Source organism: Eurosta solidaginis, chromosome 3 (assembly GCF_040869045.1).
Source record: "Eurosta solidaginis isolate ZX-2024a chromosome 3, ASM4086904v1, whole genome shotgun sequence".
Classification (NCBI taxonomy): domain Eukaryota; kingdom Metazoa; phylum Arthropoda; class Insecta; order Diptera; family Tephritidae; genus Eurosta; species Eurosta solidaginis.
The window spans coordinates 5,416,013-5,429,764 of NC_090321.1; the positions used below are offsets into that span (position 1 = coordinate 5,416,013).

The following is a 13,752-nucleotide window of genomic DNA, read 5'->3' on the forward strand; positions in this document are numbered from 1 at the left end:
TTGACCCTCCCGGTGTAGATCGGAATAGAATCGACTATATGTCGATCCAATATTTTTCATTTAATTTTGTAAATCTATAGACTATTATAAACAGTTAACTTATTTGAACCAGATTTCGAAACTTTTTCACTACTCCATTGTGGAAATATGCGATTAAAGCTCAGCTGTCTTATATTTGACCTACACTCGAAATAGGGGCGTAGATTTTCATTCCTCTGTCTAGTTGAATATCCATCCTATTTTTCTTTAACAATAAGTTCTTGTTAACATTTTTGTTCTTTTTTTTCGGATATTTATTTCATTCATTTATGCATATAAAATTGTTTCGTATAAAAATGCAGATTTTAAAAATACGTTTTACTCTGTATCTTATATAGTTTTCATTCTATAATTACAGTACTGGTTAATAAGTTATTGTTGTGCTATACTAGTGAAAAAATACAGCACATAATTATACAAGACATTATAACAATAACTAATAAATTGAAAAGAAAGTCATTTGGGACATATTTATTGAGTTATTTTAAATGAACTGGCGTAGGAAAAATTCTATAAACAGATTTCTGAATATTTGTTACATAAAAAGAATATAATAAATGAAGAGATATGTAAATAACATTAAAAAACAATAAAACAAAAAATACTACTTCACATCTTCAACTTTCACATAGTATCAGTCGCTAGCCATCACCGCTTATCTACTAGATCTTACATAATACAATTCGAATTGAGTTGAAATGGATGGTCATCACCGCTTATCTACTAGATCTTACATAATACAATTCGAATTGAGTTGAAATGGGGCCAAATCCTTTGTTATCGCCAAGGATGCGCCATCGCATGTCATCTTATGCGCCAATGCAGCCAAATTGCGTGCATCATCTCTACCCGAATGTTCACGCCCTTCGAACGCAAGCCCCACATGAGACAGAGCATCAGCAAAGTTAATAGGCTTATATTTATACCATTCCCGAAATATGGCGCGTAAATCGATCCATTGATTAAAATACGATGGTTTTTTAAGTCGCTTACGTTGACATTCTTTTGCTAAACAAATACCAAAATCCCAATCGGTCCAAGTAACAAAAGCACAATTGCCAATAAGCTTATCTTTGGACATTTTAGGCAGTTGTAAATTACGTGCACGCAATTCTTTACGTAACCATTCTTGAAACATCATTATGGCAGTTTGTAGAGGCATACCATTATCGACACTTTGTTGCTTGATTCCAGTTAATTCGGTGCAGAATGCGCTAAGCTTGGGTGATTCTATTGGCATAACATATTTATGGAATTCGGCTTCAATTTTACCCGTTTGCAGATTTACAAGTACAGCAGGGAACTCTGTGGGATGGTTGGAGAGAAATTGTAATTAGAGCGGGAGATAATAGGTGCATGAGTTGCTTGCTTGCTTACCTATAATTTCAGCTTCACGCCATTTAGGTGGTGCTTGATTCTCCCAACAAGTCGCTTCAAAATCCATGCATATTACATATTTATATGGCTGCGTTGTTAAATGTTGCTTACGGAATTTTGTTAAGTAACTAGAAGAATTGCTTTTATCAGTGCCAGGTTCCCCCTCAACGTATATGGTTTCCAGGAGACCCAGTTGTCTGAAATGGGAAAGAAGTTAATGCGTTATTAGTTAATGAAAGAAAAAGTCATTAAACGAGATTGATGGGTAGGAGTGGCAGCCGCCTAAAAACCCTATTTTGATAATTCCAACTCAAGCGGTACGACCTCGATGTCTATACGGCTAATAACTGTCATTCCGGCAGCCTTTCCGATAGACATCTCGATTTGTTCTACATAAAAGTGTTAAGATGATGCATTACAAGCATGCCTGTATCCATACTGAATATGTAAAATGGAGTTGGTTTAAGTACCCAGAATAAAACCTTGCAAGCTTAATGTGAGTACCCGAGGACAAATCAAGTTTTATTGTGCTCTTTGAGAATTAACAATAAGTTTATTTAACCATTTACCAGAGAAGATAAACCCCTCTCAATATTAAACTACAAATAAGAACAAAGATACTTTTAAGCTTATAAAAATTAATCAGTGCCTACATTTTTACTTTTTGCCATAGCACACCACCATCGGTTTTTGTCTTAACAAAAAACCATTAGTTTCTTCAAGCGCCTTAGCCACCGCCGACAAGGTATCCACCTCACTTAGTCCATTAAAGGTAACAAATGCTTGTCCTTTCATGCGTCCTTGTTGCATGACTTTAATTTCCAAACATTCAGCGGGTGCAAAGCGTATATACAACAGCTTGAGATCGTCGTCACTCACATCCTTAGAGAGATTTTTGATATACAACTTATTACTCGGTTCGCCACGTTGATAGTTCTTGTAAATAGGCAGTTCCTGCAGTTGTTTTACCGTAAGACGCTCTGCATTCAGATCGTCTGGAGGGACGAATGTTTTCAGGTGCTTCTTTGGCTTTTGTGGTTGCAGGTTCAAAGCTATCTTGCGCGTCTTACCAATCGCGGGCTGTGGCTGTTCGAATGCACTTTGAGTGAATGTGTTGTGTTCGTCATCGCGCATAGTAGATGCTTCTGTGGGTGCTACAACCGGTCGTTTTTGGTCACGTAAGGTACTTTTTAACAACTGACGTGCTTTTTTCTTCAATTGTTCTTCCAAATCGTCAGCAGCCTTGCGTTTACTTGTCACTTCGGGCTTCGTTTGGCGCGCATTACGTTCATCATCTTCAGATGATTCTAATTCAGACTCAGATTTCTCTTGCACAGTATCGCTCCTTTCGACTAAAACGTTTTGCATTTCTTCTCCACTCAGTACAGTTTGTGTAGCCACTTCTTGCGGATATCCTTTGGTGACACGCACACCCGCAGGTTTTGCGCCAAAAGGTGGTTCCAAATTCATACGATTCATTAAATGTAAAACTTGCGTATAAAAGCGGGTATTACTCATTAAAACAATACTAATGGCATCCAATATATCGGGTGTAATACGTGGGTATGCATACTTTAGATAGGGCGGTGGGGGTTGATTGAAATTTAGTTTAGCATCACATGCATACAACTTCGAAACGTACTCGGTTATTTGAGGTGCTGCGGTGTCGCCTGCTCTATGCAAATTTGTTTGTGTTGTTTTATTGGCACTCATTACTTTATTGGCTGTGTTGGGTTGTGATTTTTTATTTTTGCGAAAGAAAGCCACCTTCAGCCGCATGCCGGGGGCCACTTCCAGTTGTTGGAGTTGCTCTAAAACATTTTGTGCCTCCGTTTCACTTTCGTAGATCAAAAGCAAGCGTCGCCGACCAAAGGGCTTTAGTTCTTTTGGCGTCGTTGGTAGCAAATTTGCTATATTTTTAATTGATTTTGGTATGTTTTTGATTAAAAGTGTGGACGCGGAATTCTCCATGTCTTAAAATTACTTGGCAGAATATTGCAAAATAAAAAAAAAATGCATGACAATCAGCTGTGTGTGCCAGGGTTGCATAGCATTATAAAAATACTGAAAAGAGAGTGTGGTGAGATATGAAATAGAGAATATATGTCGAATAAATTCATGAGATGTTAGCATAGATGAATGGATTTGCAACTCTTTGTTTCGAGAGAGCGCTGTCAAAATGCACATTTTTTATAACATTTGTCAGTGATGCCACTCCAAACAAAAATTTATATATCTGAATATGGGGATTTTTGACATACATTTTGGCGATTATAGTTTCAATCATTTAAAAAAACGATAGTCGTAAAATATTCATTTCTTTAAACTCATTTTACAATAATACTACTTGTTGGAGTCAAATATAAACAAATCTAAGTAAAATTTACATTTTGATTAAAGTAATTAGTCAAATATTGTAGCGCATTTAACTCACAGTGAAAACCATATATTCTTTTGAAATTTCAGTAAATCCGACCTATGATATAATAGTTAACATCACTCAATGGTAGGACCTATCCTACATGTCTGACTTTCCAGGTTCTGTGATCAAAATGGACTGGTTGTATCGGGACTTCATATTTACAAAACCTGTTTTAGCGATAACTTTTGATCGGGAAATAATATTTACCCTCCGCCTTCGAAATAATAATATTTACATTAAAACAAGTATTTTTATCCTTTTTCCCATAATTTTTGAACGCTATTCTACAGTTGTAGGTCAAACTAAAGTTTACCAAAATTTTTGGCACGTTTTTCGTTTTGGCTGGCACATTTTTTGTTCTGGCACCCGCTTCAGCTGGCGCGAGGGATTTATCTGTGATTGTTGCCAGCATCAACTAGAAGATAAATCCCTCGTGAGAGCGAAAACAATAGAGCGTAAACAAAAGATTCGTATCAATCTAATCTATGGATGTTAGAGAAGAACGCATTGGCAATTCGCTCAGGGCTACCATTTCCAATAAATTTGATATTCCATTATATGAAAGAAATGGTCAAACAATTTACAACAGAGTGGGGCCACAGATAAATGCTGCTAGAGGCATTGCATCCACTTTGCAGCTGAAAATATTTTGTGTCATGAGGAAAAGGAATGGTTTCGAGTGTTTTTACTACAAATGAAGGAAGGAAGACCAAGTAGAGGCGACGGAGGCCAAATAGGAAATGTAAACGTGCGTTAGTTAGCTAGCTCCCTTTTGCCAAGGTAATGTAGGCCGTATGGGCCTACTGCTTTTGTTTTTTTGATGGCATTATAATTTATATGGTACTGATTGTAACGGGATACAAGTTTTTTTGTTTATGCGCCTGTGTGAATACTCGTTGGCTGATCTTGGCTATAGAAGGATGTATTACAAGTTATCAACAGAAAGCTCTAGGGCATTTCTTCGGATTCGTCATGATCTTTTCACCGAAAACGTTTCACACTTTGCCCTCAAGCTTTTTCGGATTGAGAAAACATTCCGCTTAACCCTAGCTCACCTGCGACAGCAGAGGCCGCAGTTCTTTTTTAATATGTTTGTCTTGCAAATTTCCGGAGAGCTAAGATGGTTTCCTTCCATTTCCCCTCTCGTGACGCCGAATGCCGTGTTATCATTTTTGGCCTGCTATTTCTGTTCCTTTACTTTCACTAGCAAACGGTAGTGCCAGTGACCATGGTGGGTATTGAAAGCCCTGAATGTTACTTGATTTTCGTCCCTGAGTAACACAGTTTTGTCTTGATAGCAATGATCCAGGCAACAGATACAGCCCAGGTATTAGAGATGTGGGACTAAGCGCCATGGATATTGTAGTTAAGGGAGGCAGCTGAGCTTGCTGGGCAATAGTACTGTTAATCGTTGACACTGTCGAGTTATTGAATGTGACCGGGTGAGCGCTAAGGCACACTTGCAGAACGGCAAGTTATCTTTAACCGGGTCAACTTTGTCGACGAGTATTGGGAAGTGACTATCTTAAGGACGAAAAAACACAAGCAATGAACATTCAAATTATAGGCATTAGGAATTGGTTAAATATCATTCCTACACAAGAGGCTATGAAGCAGTTACTCTGCAAGGAGCTGCTCCAAATATAAAATAATTTCAATGGTAAGTAGAAAAAGTATCGAGTGACTTCGGTGAGCAGAACCAGCTGTCGTTGGCAAGTCAGAAAGCTCTGCGTCCTTCCATCAGCATACCACCTTAGCCCTTTATAAAAATATGTATTTTTTTCACATGCGCATTTCTCTCTGCTCCCTTTCAGCATGCAGCAATTGCATCATAACTATAAGGGCCTTCTTGCTCACAGCAGTCCAACAATCTATTTGTCTGCAAAATCTCCAAAAACTCTGCGTACAGAGAGTCTTTCGCCGAAAATGAGGACAGTGAAATATTACGTGTTCTGCGCTTTCCAATTCGGAGGGACAGTGTGGGGACAGAAAGGATCCTCTTCTGTCCCACGCTTATGTAGATATTTCTTGAAGACGCCGTGCCCGGTCAATATCTGTGTGAGGTGGTAATTTAGTTTCCCGAGTTTTCGCTCGTACCATTCCGCTATATTCCGAACTAGCATGAAGATCCAGCGCCTTTTTCTCGATTCTTCCCGTCGTTATTGCCAACTAACTATTATTCGTGACCATCTTCAGATGGTCGGCTGATTCCAAAATACGTCTATAATACTTAAATAAAACCATTGGTTTTGGTTAGAAGCTGGCTGCTATCAATTTCGTTCAATAAGGTAATGCGTCTCAGAACAGCAGCTCTGGCTTAACAGGCAGAATGGTTAGATCATGCATACATACTTCACGTCTGCTATAAAGAGCCCATTTTCGACACAGTTTCGCAGTTCAATATTGACGATAAATTTGCGTGTTTTGTTTTGCTACCCCTCATTCTCCTCCTTCGACTGATGACGTCTTAAATAATTTAAATTCTAAACTGAAATCAGATTTAAGTAATTATATGTAAATAAATACGTTTTGTCGCTGTAATCGAGTTGGGGAATATAAAATTCTGGTCAAGTACAACACGTTCGATTGTGATAAAGGGGCTGTTTACGATTGAAGGGGGCGGATCTGGCTTAACTTTTTGCTGTTGGTGTTGATCGGGCTGGTGGGCCAAGTAAAATAGTGAAATGCTTGCTCGCAAATAAACAAAAACCGTCGAAAAGCGGTTTATGTCGGTTTTGGCCTGAAATAAAGCAAACAACAAGCTCCACATATAATGTATGCACGTACATTAGGGTGCGTTTAATGTTTCAAATATTGCCCTACAAAACAAGATACCTCCAAGGTTATTAGGTCTATGTGAACAAAGTAATGAATTATAAATTAATTGCTAGTTGGGCTGTTAGAGGACAAAGAGAGACGATGTCTATCTCAAAAGCTTCATACTATATAGAAGCGATGACGACTCAGACGCACAGAAAAAGGCCAGCAGTTTCAACCTCGACAAAGCTGGAAGTTCGGATTGGGTGGTCATAATACCGTGTATGTATGTACGTCACGGCTGCAGTCCTCTTTGTTCAATGAGAGCATGTCGGAGATCTTCTGGGAACGATATCATCGTTAGTAAAGCCTTCTGTTACTCAGCGAAACTCTTCAAATGAGAATACTTCACACGACCTTCAGAATAGCGAATACCTTAGCCAGGCATACCGAAACATACACCCCAAGCCATACATTAGTTGAAATTTTGATCATCGTAAAACTAAAGCCCACCCCAATGTACACATGTTGTCTTTTGCTGCATGCTAGGCGTTATTTATGGGCACCTCCCTCTATCGCCCTCGTGGCTACAACGCAATTATATACCGAAGAAAACAATAACAAACAGCTGTTCGGAAAACAAAAAGAAGAAGCACCAGAATAAATAATAAAAGCATACGTACTGTGTTCATATCAAGTCCAAGTCCCTAAAGAATAGGTACTTTATATATTTGCATACATATGTATGTATTTAGTTGTATGTTTGTATGCACTTGTAAAAATGCTTTTTTTCCATGCAGCGTTGAATGCAATTAAATTTTTAAATAGAAAATTGTGGAATGCAAATGCAGCGGGATTGGTGGCAATTAGTGTTGTCATCGTAGGGCAGATAAGTGCAGTTAGGTGTGTACATATGTATATATATTTACATGTTTAGATACATAACAATACTCATATACCAGGGTGTTTACTTAAGTCTTGATATGTGCTTTTGTTTATGGTGAAGCGACCCAATCCAAACCATCATGTTGGTCGGGCATACCTCGCTACGACGGGAATAGAACAGTTGGTGGAATATGCGCCGTGATTGTCTCATCAATACCTATGGTTTCGCCAGCTGTACTTAAGAGAAATTTCGTTAAGGAGATACCAGCCGAATTTGTGAGACGGGTACAAAGTGCACAACCGCCTAGCAGATTTCGACCAGCTGGTAGCATAGTTGGTCTCCATCATATCATTACCTCATGGAAAATTTATTTGCACTGCCATAATTTTGATCAAATTTGATATGGGTGGCTTTAGCGTTTGCCAATTAATGAGGTTTCAATGACGGATTCAATGAGTGAGTACCTCTGACTAGTATTGTTGTAGGCAACCACTAGGAAACCTGTAGTCACAGAGACTTAAGTAGGCTGTTTACGATGTATTAGTTGTAGTTCGATATTTCACCTTGTGCCGATCTCTTCTAAGTCTTACCTGGGGTGCAGCCCATCCCTACTCCATTGCGATGCATCACACTACAGTCACTTTAATGGTATTTATCAATCAGATGTTCGAGAGTTTTTAAAGGAACGTTGGGAGACTGGTTGGTTCGATGACCTTGGGTGAGGCTCGATATTTTTCGCTCTTTTAGTACATATGGAACTTTGACCATATCCGTCCCATAAGGGCCGGGGACACAGTAAGTCTCACGGCCTCGGAACCTTATGATCTGCAAGAAAAATTACCCGCAATAAGACCTAATAAGCTGTTTTTGAAGTAAAGCTTTGAAGTGAATACTTCCTTTCCAATTTCTGACTAATATTTACCCAACACTACTTTGTAGAGCTGTCAGCTCGGGGATACTTTGCCCAATAATCACAGAGACTTTCCGTTCCACGCGCTCAAGAAAAAAAAAATTACGAATATTTTATTGTATTAATGCGAGGCAAAACTTAGTGGCAACCCTCGTAACAATTGAACTTGCACAAAGAGTTTCTATAGAAAAACAATTAAAGAATCAGATAAAATACCATCAAAGACGATGAAAATTTATAAAAATTTTAATTAATTATAATCGCTCTTTGTAATCTGCTTACGTAATCTATAGGCATGAAATTATTATGGATTATAAAACAAAATCGATTTAGATGCTGGTATAAAGACGCATGCATAAGGTGTAGTCAGTCGTTCGCTTCAAGAAGCTGTTTCTGAATTGTGACGTTACCGAGGACGCAATTTTTTAGGACATTAAAACCTTGCCTGAAAAAATATTTAACTGTTTTTGAACTAAGGAAAGCAAAATACGTAGTCATGGTGTGGGGTTTCTTATTAAAGCAGCCTACGAGCGTGGTTAAGAGACTTCGTCATTTAAACGCGATCCGAATCAAGGCGATGTTGTGCAAAAAATGTTTATAGGGGTCTACGTAATAAATTAAGCAGTCTACTTATATAAGGACTCCTTTAATGGTAAACTACCGTCGTAAACTTGTGATGGAAACGGAGACGTCTAGTTAATAGATATAAACCTGAAACCGAAAGAATTGAGGGGGAGCAGACTTTGTGTTCTCCGTAGTGTGCTCTGCGCAGATCTGTAAGAAATGAGATGCGAAAAACTGAAGCTTAAAGGAGTTCTGTATATGTATCATCAATATTTTACTGTTGTGTATCTCAAAATCATGGGGATCATCTAACTATAGGAGCGAAAAGTTATGCGGAGATAATGCGCACAGCCCCTGTTATCAAAGATAACTTAAAGTCCCGCCACATAAAATTTTTTCCTACAGATGCGTTTAACGCAATCTCATGCATGATGAGAAGATTGCACGTATTTATGGAGAACGACATATAGAGCGACACTAGCGCCATCTTACATGGAAAAGTAGACATCTTCCAACTTTTGTTGCAAGCAAAGCATAAGAAGAAGAATTTGACATTTGATTTGATTAAGGGTGCTTTCACATTTTGCAAGTGACATTATTTTTCCCACTTGTTGGTACTTTTCTAATATTTTTCACATTTACAAACTCCAATTTAACAGATGAATACGACACAAAATATGTTGGAAAGTATATTTCTTGTATAGTGAGAATGTTTATAACAGTGCTTCTCGAAATTTTGTATGTGAATGGGCAAGGCGAAATAAACTTCAATTACCAATTGTGAAGTTCCTTTAGTTTTGGTTGATTGTGGCGATATTGCAGGAATGCACAAGATTGCGTTGAAAGCATTTTTATGAAAAACTTCATTGTGGCTCGGCCATTACTATAAACTTTTAAAGCCCACATTGGAACAAAATGGTAATATTAAATATAGAAAATATAATAACCCAAAAAATCCAAATATAAATAAAAGAAAATAAAAGTAAAATAAAATAAAATTACAATAAATCAAATAACATAAAAATAAATAAAACAAATTGCAGTGGATGAAAACTTAACCTCCCTTGGTGCGCGCAATTCGGGCCAGTTATTGCGATGCCGGCATGATTGACGTGACTACCAAAACAGCCAAGGTGGATGGTGAAACAGGCCGTCGAATAACACGTTTCTCTTATACAAATATTGGAAATACGCCTTTTCGCCGACAAAATACAAAAACAAGATAAACAAAATAAATTGAATAACAAACAAGTAAGGAAGGCTAAGTTCGGGTGTAACCGAACATTACAGACTCAGCTGAGAGCTTTGGAGACAAATTAAGAGAAAATCACCATGTAGGAAAATTAACCTAGGGTAACCCTGGAATGTGTTTGTATGACATTGGTACCAAAAGGAAGGTATTAAAAGTATTTTAAAAGGGAGTGGGCCATAGTTCTATAGGTGGACGCCATTTCGGGATATCGGATAAAGGTGGAACAGGGGTGACTCTATAATGTGCTTTTACGATATGGGAATCAAATTAAAGACATTAACGAGTATTTTAAAAGGTAGTGGGCCTTAGTTCTATAGGTCGACGCCTTTTCGAGATATCGCTATAAATGTGGACCAGGGTGACTCTAGAATTTGTTTATACGATATGGGTATCAAATGAAAGGTGTTAATGATAATTTTTAAAGGGAGTGGGCCTTAGTCTATAGGTGGACGCCTTTTCAAGATATCGCCATAAAGGTGGACCAGGGGTGACTGTGTGAATGTGTTTGTACGATATGGGTATCAAATTAAAGGTATTAATGAGGGTTTTAAAAGGGAGTGATCCTTAGTTGTACAATGTACATGTGAAGGCGTTTTCGAGATATCGACCAAAATGTGGACCTGGGTGACCAGAACATCATCTGCCGGGTACCGCTAATTTATTTATATATGTCATACTACGAACAGTATTCCTGCCAAGATTCCAAGGGCTTTTGATTTCGCCCTTCAGAACTTTTTCATTTTCTTCTACTTAATATGGTAGGTGTCACACCCATTTTACAAATTTTTTTTCTAAAGTTATATTTTGCTTCAATAAACCAATCGAATTACAATGTTTCATCCCTTTTATTTATTTTCGATATTGAAAAAGTGGGCGTGGTCTTAGTCGGATTTCGGCCATTTTTTATGTCAAGACAAAGTGAGTTCAGATATGTGAACTACGTTTAGTAAAGATACCTTCTTTAAAAAGTGGGCGGTGCCACGCCCATTGTCCAAAACTTTACTAGTTTTCTATCCTACGTTATAAGGTCAACCCACCTACTAAGTTTCATCGCCCTACCCGTCTTTGGTAATGAATTATCGCACTTTTTGGATTTTTCGAAATTTTCGATATCGAAAAAGTGGGCGTGGTTATAGTCCGATTTCGTTCATTTTAAATAGCGATCTGAGATTAGTTACCAGGAACCTACATACAATTTCATCAAGATACCTAAAAATTTACTCAAGTTATCGTATTTACGGACGGACATTGCTAAATAAATTTCTTTTTTCGCCCAGATCATTTTGATATATAGAAGTCTATATCTATCTCGATTAGTTTATGCTGTTACGGATTGCCGTTATGCGAACAAAGTTAATATACTCTGTGAGCTCTGCTCAGCTGAGTATAAAAATGCCGAATTAGCAGAAACGTTATAAAAAATTGTTTATTTAAATAACTGAAAAATATCATGAAGCAGTTAAATAAGCATGTTTTTCGTAGTAACGAACCGGTTATTCAAATATTTGCTTAGAACTTTTGATGTTTTTGAGCCATAAGAGAAACAACGAACTGTTAAAGGCGTGTGAGTAATTCGCTTTAAATTAACGATTTTGTTTTGAATGCTTTAATTAATTAAGTTATCTTTTGTGTGATCTTATTTGTTGTTCTGATAAAATATGTTTAAATTAAAAAAAGAGGTAAGAAAGATAAAGAACAATAAATGTTGTTTTTAACCCGCTTCGTAATGATGCTTTGTTGATACCAACGCAAAAGCCCTTAAGGTCCAAACACATTCGACCTTTGCGTCCTTTTGGCGCTGGTGTCACTTTGAAACAACGCACGCTGGAAAGGCAAACTTCCAATTAACGCAAGTAAACTAAAATTTTGATTTATTTTCATTGACTAAATTTTAAAAATAAATAACTCTTTTCCATGTACATATATGAAAATATTTTTCAAAACATACAAAACAAAAATAAGAATTAATGGATTTCGCATACAATTTAGGCGATTGAAATAAGGGTTTGACAGCGCATGGAAAAACGTAAGTTTCTGAACTCTTTTGCCGTGGCTTTGGCGTTGCCTGTGAAGTGAATAAAGACGCGTGTGTTCAAAGTCAACTGTTGACGCAACGTAAACGTCAAAACGACGCATATGTGGAATGTGTTTGGCTAATTATCATGTTAGTTTCACGTCGAATCCCCGAAATATGTTAACTTTCCATATTATAAAAGGGTTGAGAGCATAAACACCTCAGAAGATTTTCGATAATAACTATTGTAAGAAAAGTGTTGTAAACACTTATGCCAACAACTTTTTTTCTATTAAAAAAAGTTTGGTTTAATTTTTAAAAAATGTTGCAAACTTTACTATCCCATTTTTAACATTAAATACTGTAACCATATCTTGAATTTACTTTTTGATGTGCGTCAAGATAGCTTTGTATACATTTTTCATAATTTCCATTGCATTTAACTGACTTATATTATTTTTATCAAGCAGATAACGCATTTGTAATCAAAACGTATTTTTACTAGTCGGGCGCCATACTTAAGAGATAACAATTTACTTTGCTTGTAATCGTAAATAGCTTACAGATTTGTTACGGTCTGCTGTTATGGTATACGGTTACGGTTCACTTGGGAGCGTTTTCGTGCGAACACACCTAGTGACTGGTGATGGGGCGAAAGAAGATAGCACGTTTTTCCGGCCGGGAAAAAGCAAGAGTTGGCTTTTCTTTTGCGCAGTTAATCGGAAAACTTTATAAACCAAAGAGGCAAAGGCGTCAAGCACAGCTCCTGCTTCATTAACACTATTGCTTACATCAACTGCACATTCCCGACTATATTCAACTCATCGCAAAACATCCTCGCCGTGCTGTGCACATATTCAAGAGAGTATTGTGAAGAAACACAAGACCGCAACGAGGAATTGCAGGCCGATTTCTTCACCCAACTACCAAAAGAACAAACGGGAAAATGCCCAGAAACTAGGAAAGAGTCGATAGCGCAAAGTACCGACCAGTTCATTCCGACAAACCTCGTTTTTACTCGTCTATTTTGGGTGTAATAAACCTTACAACGGTTGTGTTGTGTTGACACATGTTCAACGTAAAGAATATCCAGTTGAAGTAGTAGGTCGGCGTTTCACAGTCACACCTAGTGAGGAAAGCTCTCGTGATTCCGATTCGGATTCGGACGGCACTAAACAAATTGTTGATGAGAAACCCTTGGTATCCGAAGATAAATTCCTTTCTCTACGTTCACGACGTACACCACCACCTTTGGATAAGCGTCCAACACCACCTCCGCCTCCAGGGCCAGCAGTACACTGCAGCGTAATACAACGTACGCCAAAGTTAGCACCAAGTAATCCAGGTCGTAAAAGTCAACACGAAGTTTTATTGTCACCAGGTTCACTCGATCACCTCGGACCAGAGCGCAACAACCACCAACAGTACCAACACAGCGCGCCCAAGACCGCGCACCACAACCAACAACAGCGTCAACTTCACCGGCAAAATCAACATCACCAGTAACCACGCCGGCAGAGGCCCATGGTAC

The 13,752-nt window shown here is 38.0% G+C and overlaps 1 protein-coding gene across 3 annotated transcripts in view; it reads right to left on the reverse strand.

Annotated features, from left to right (window-relative positions):
* Positions 1-269: 269 nt before the first annotated feature.
* LOC137243170 (3'-5' exonuclease Snipper-like) overlaps positions 270-13,752 on the reverse strand; it is a 32,045-nt gene continuing 18,562 nt past the window's right edge. Inside the window, exons 1-3 of one of the 3 annotated variants that reach the window (XM_067770528.1) lie at positions 3,059-3,403; positions 1,417-1,613; positions 270-1,344 (exon numbers count right to left, since the gene is read on the reverse strand). In XM_067770528.1, the coding sequence (XP_067626629.1) occupies positions 770-1,344; positions 1,417-1,613; positions 3,059-3,387 (1,101 nt within the window). In that variant the 5' untranslated portion in view covers positions 3,388-3,403 and the 3' untranslated portion in view covers positions 270-769. Of the gene's footprint in view, positions 1,345-1,416; positions 1,614-2,069; positions 3,450-13,752 lie in introns of those variants that run through there. The other 2 variants (XM_067770527.1, XM_067770526.1) reach the window with 2 other exon arrangements.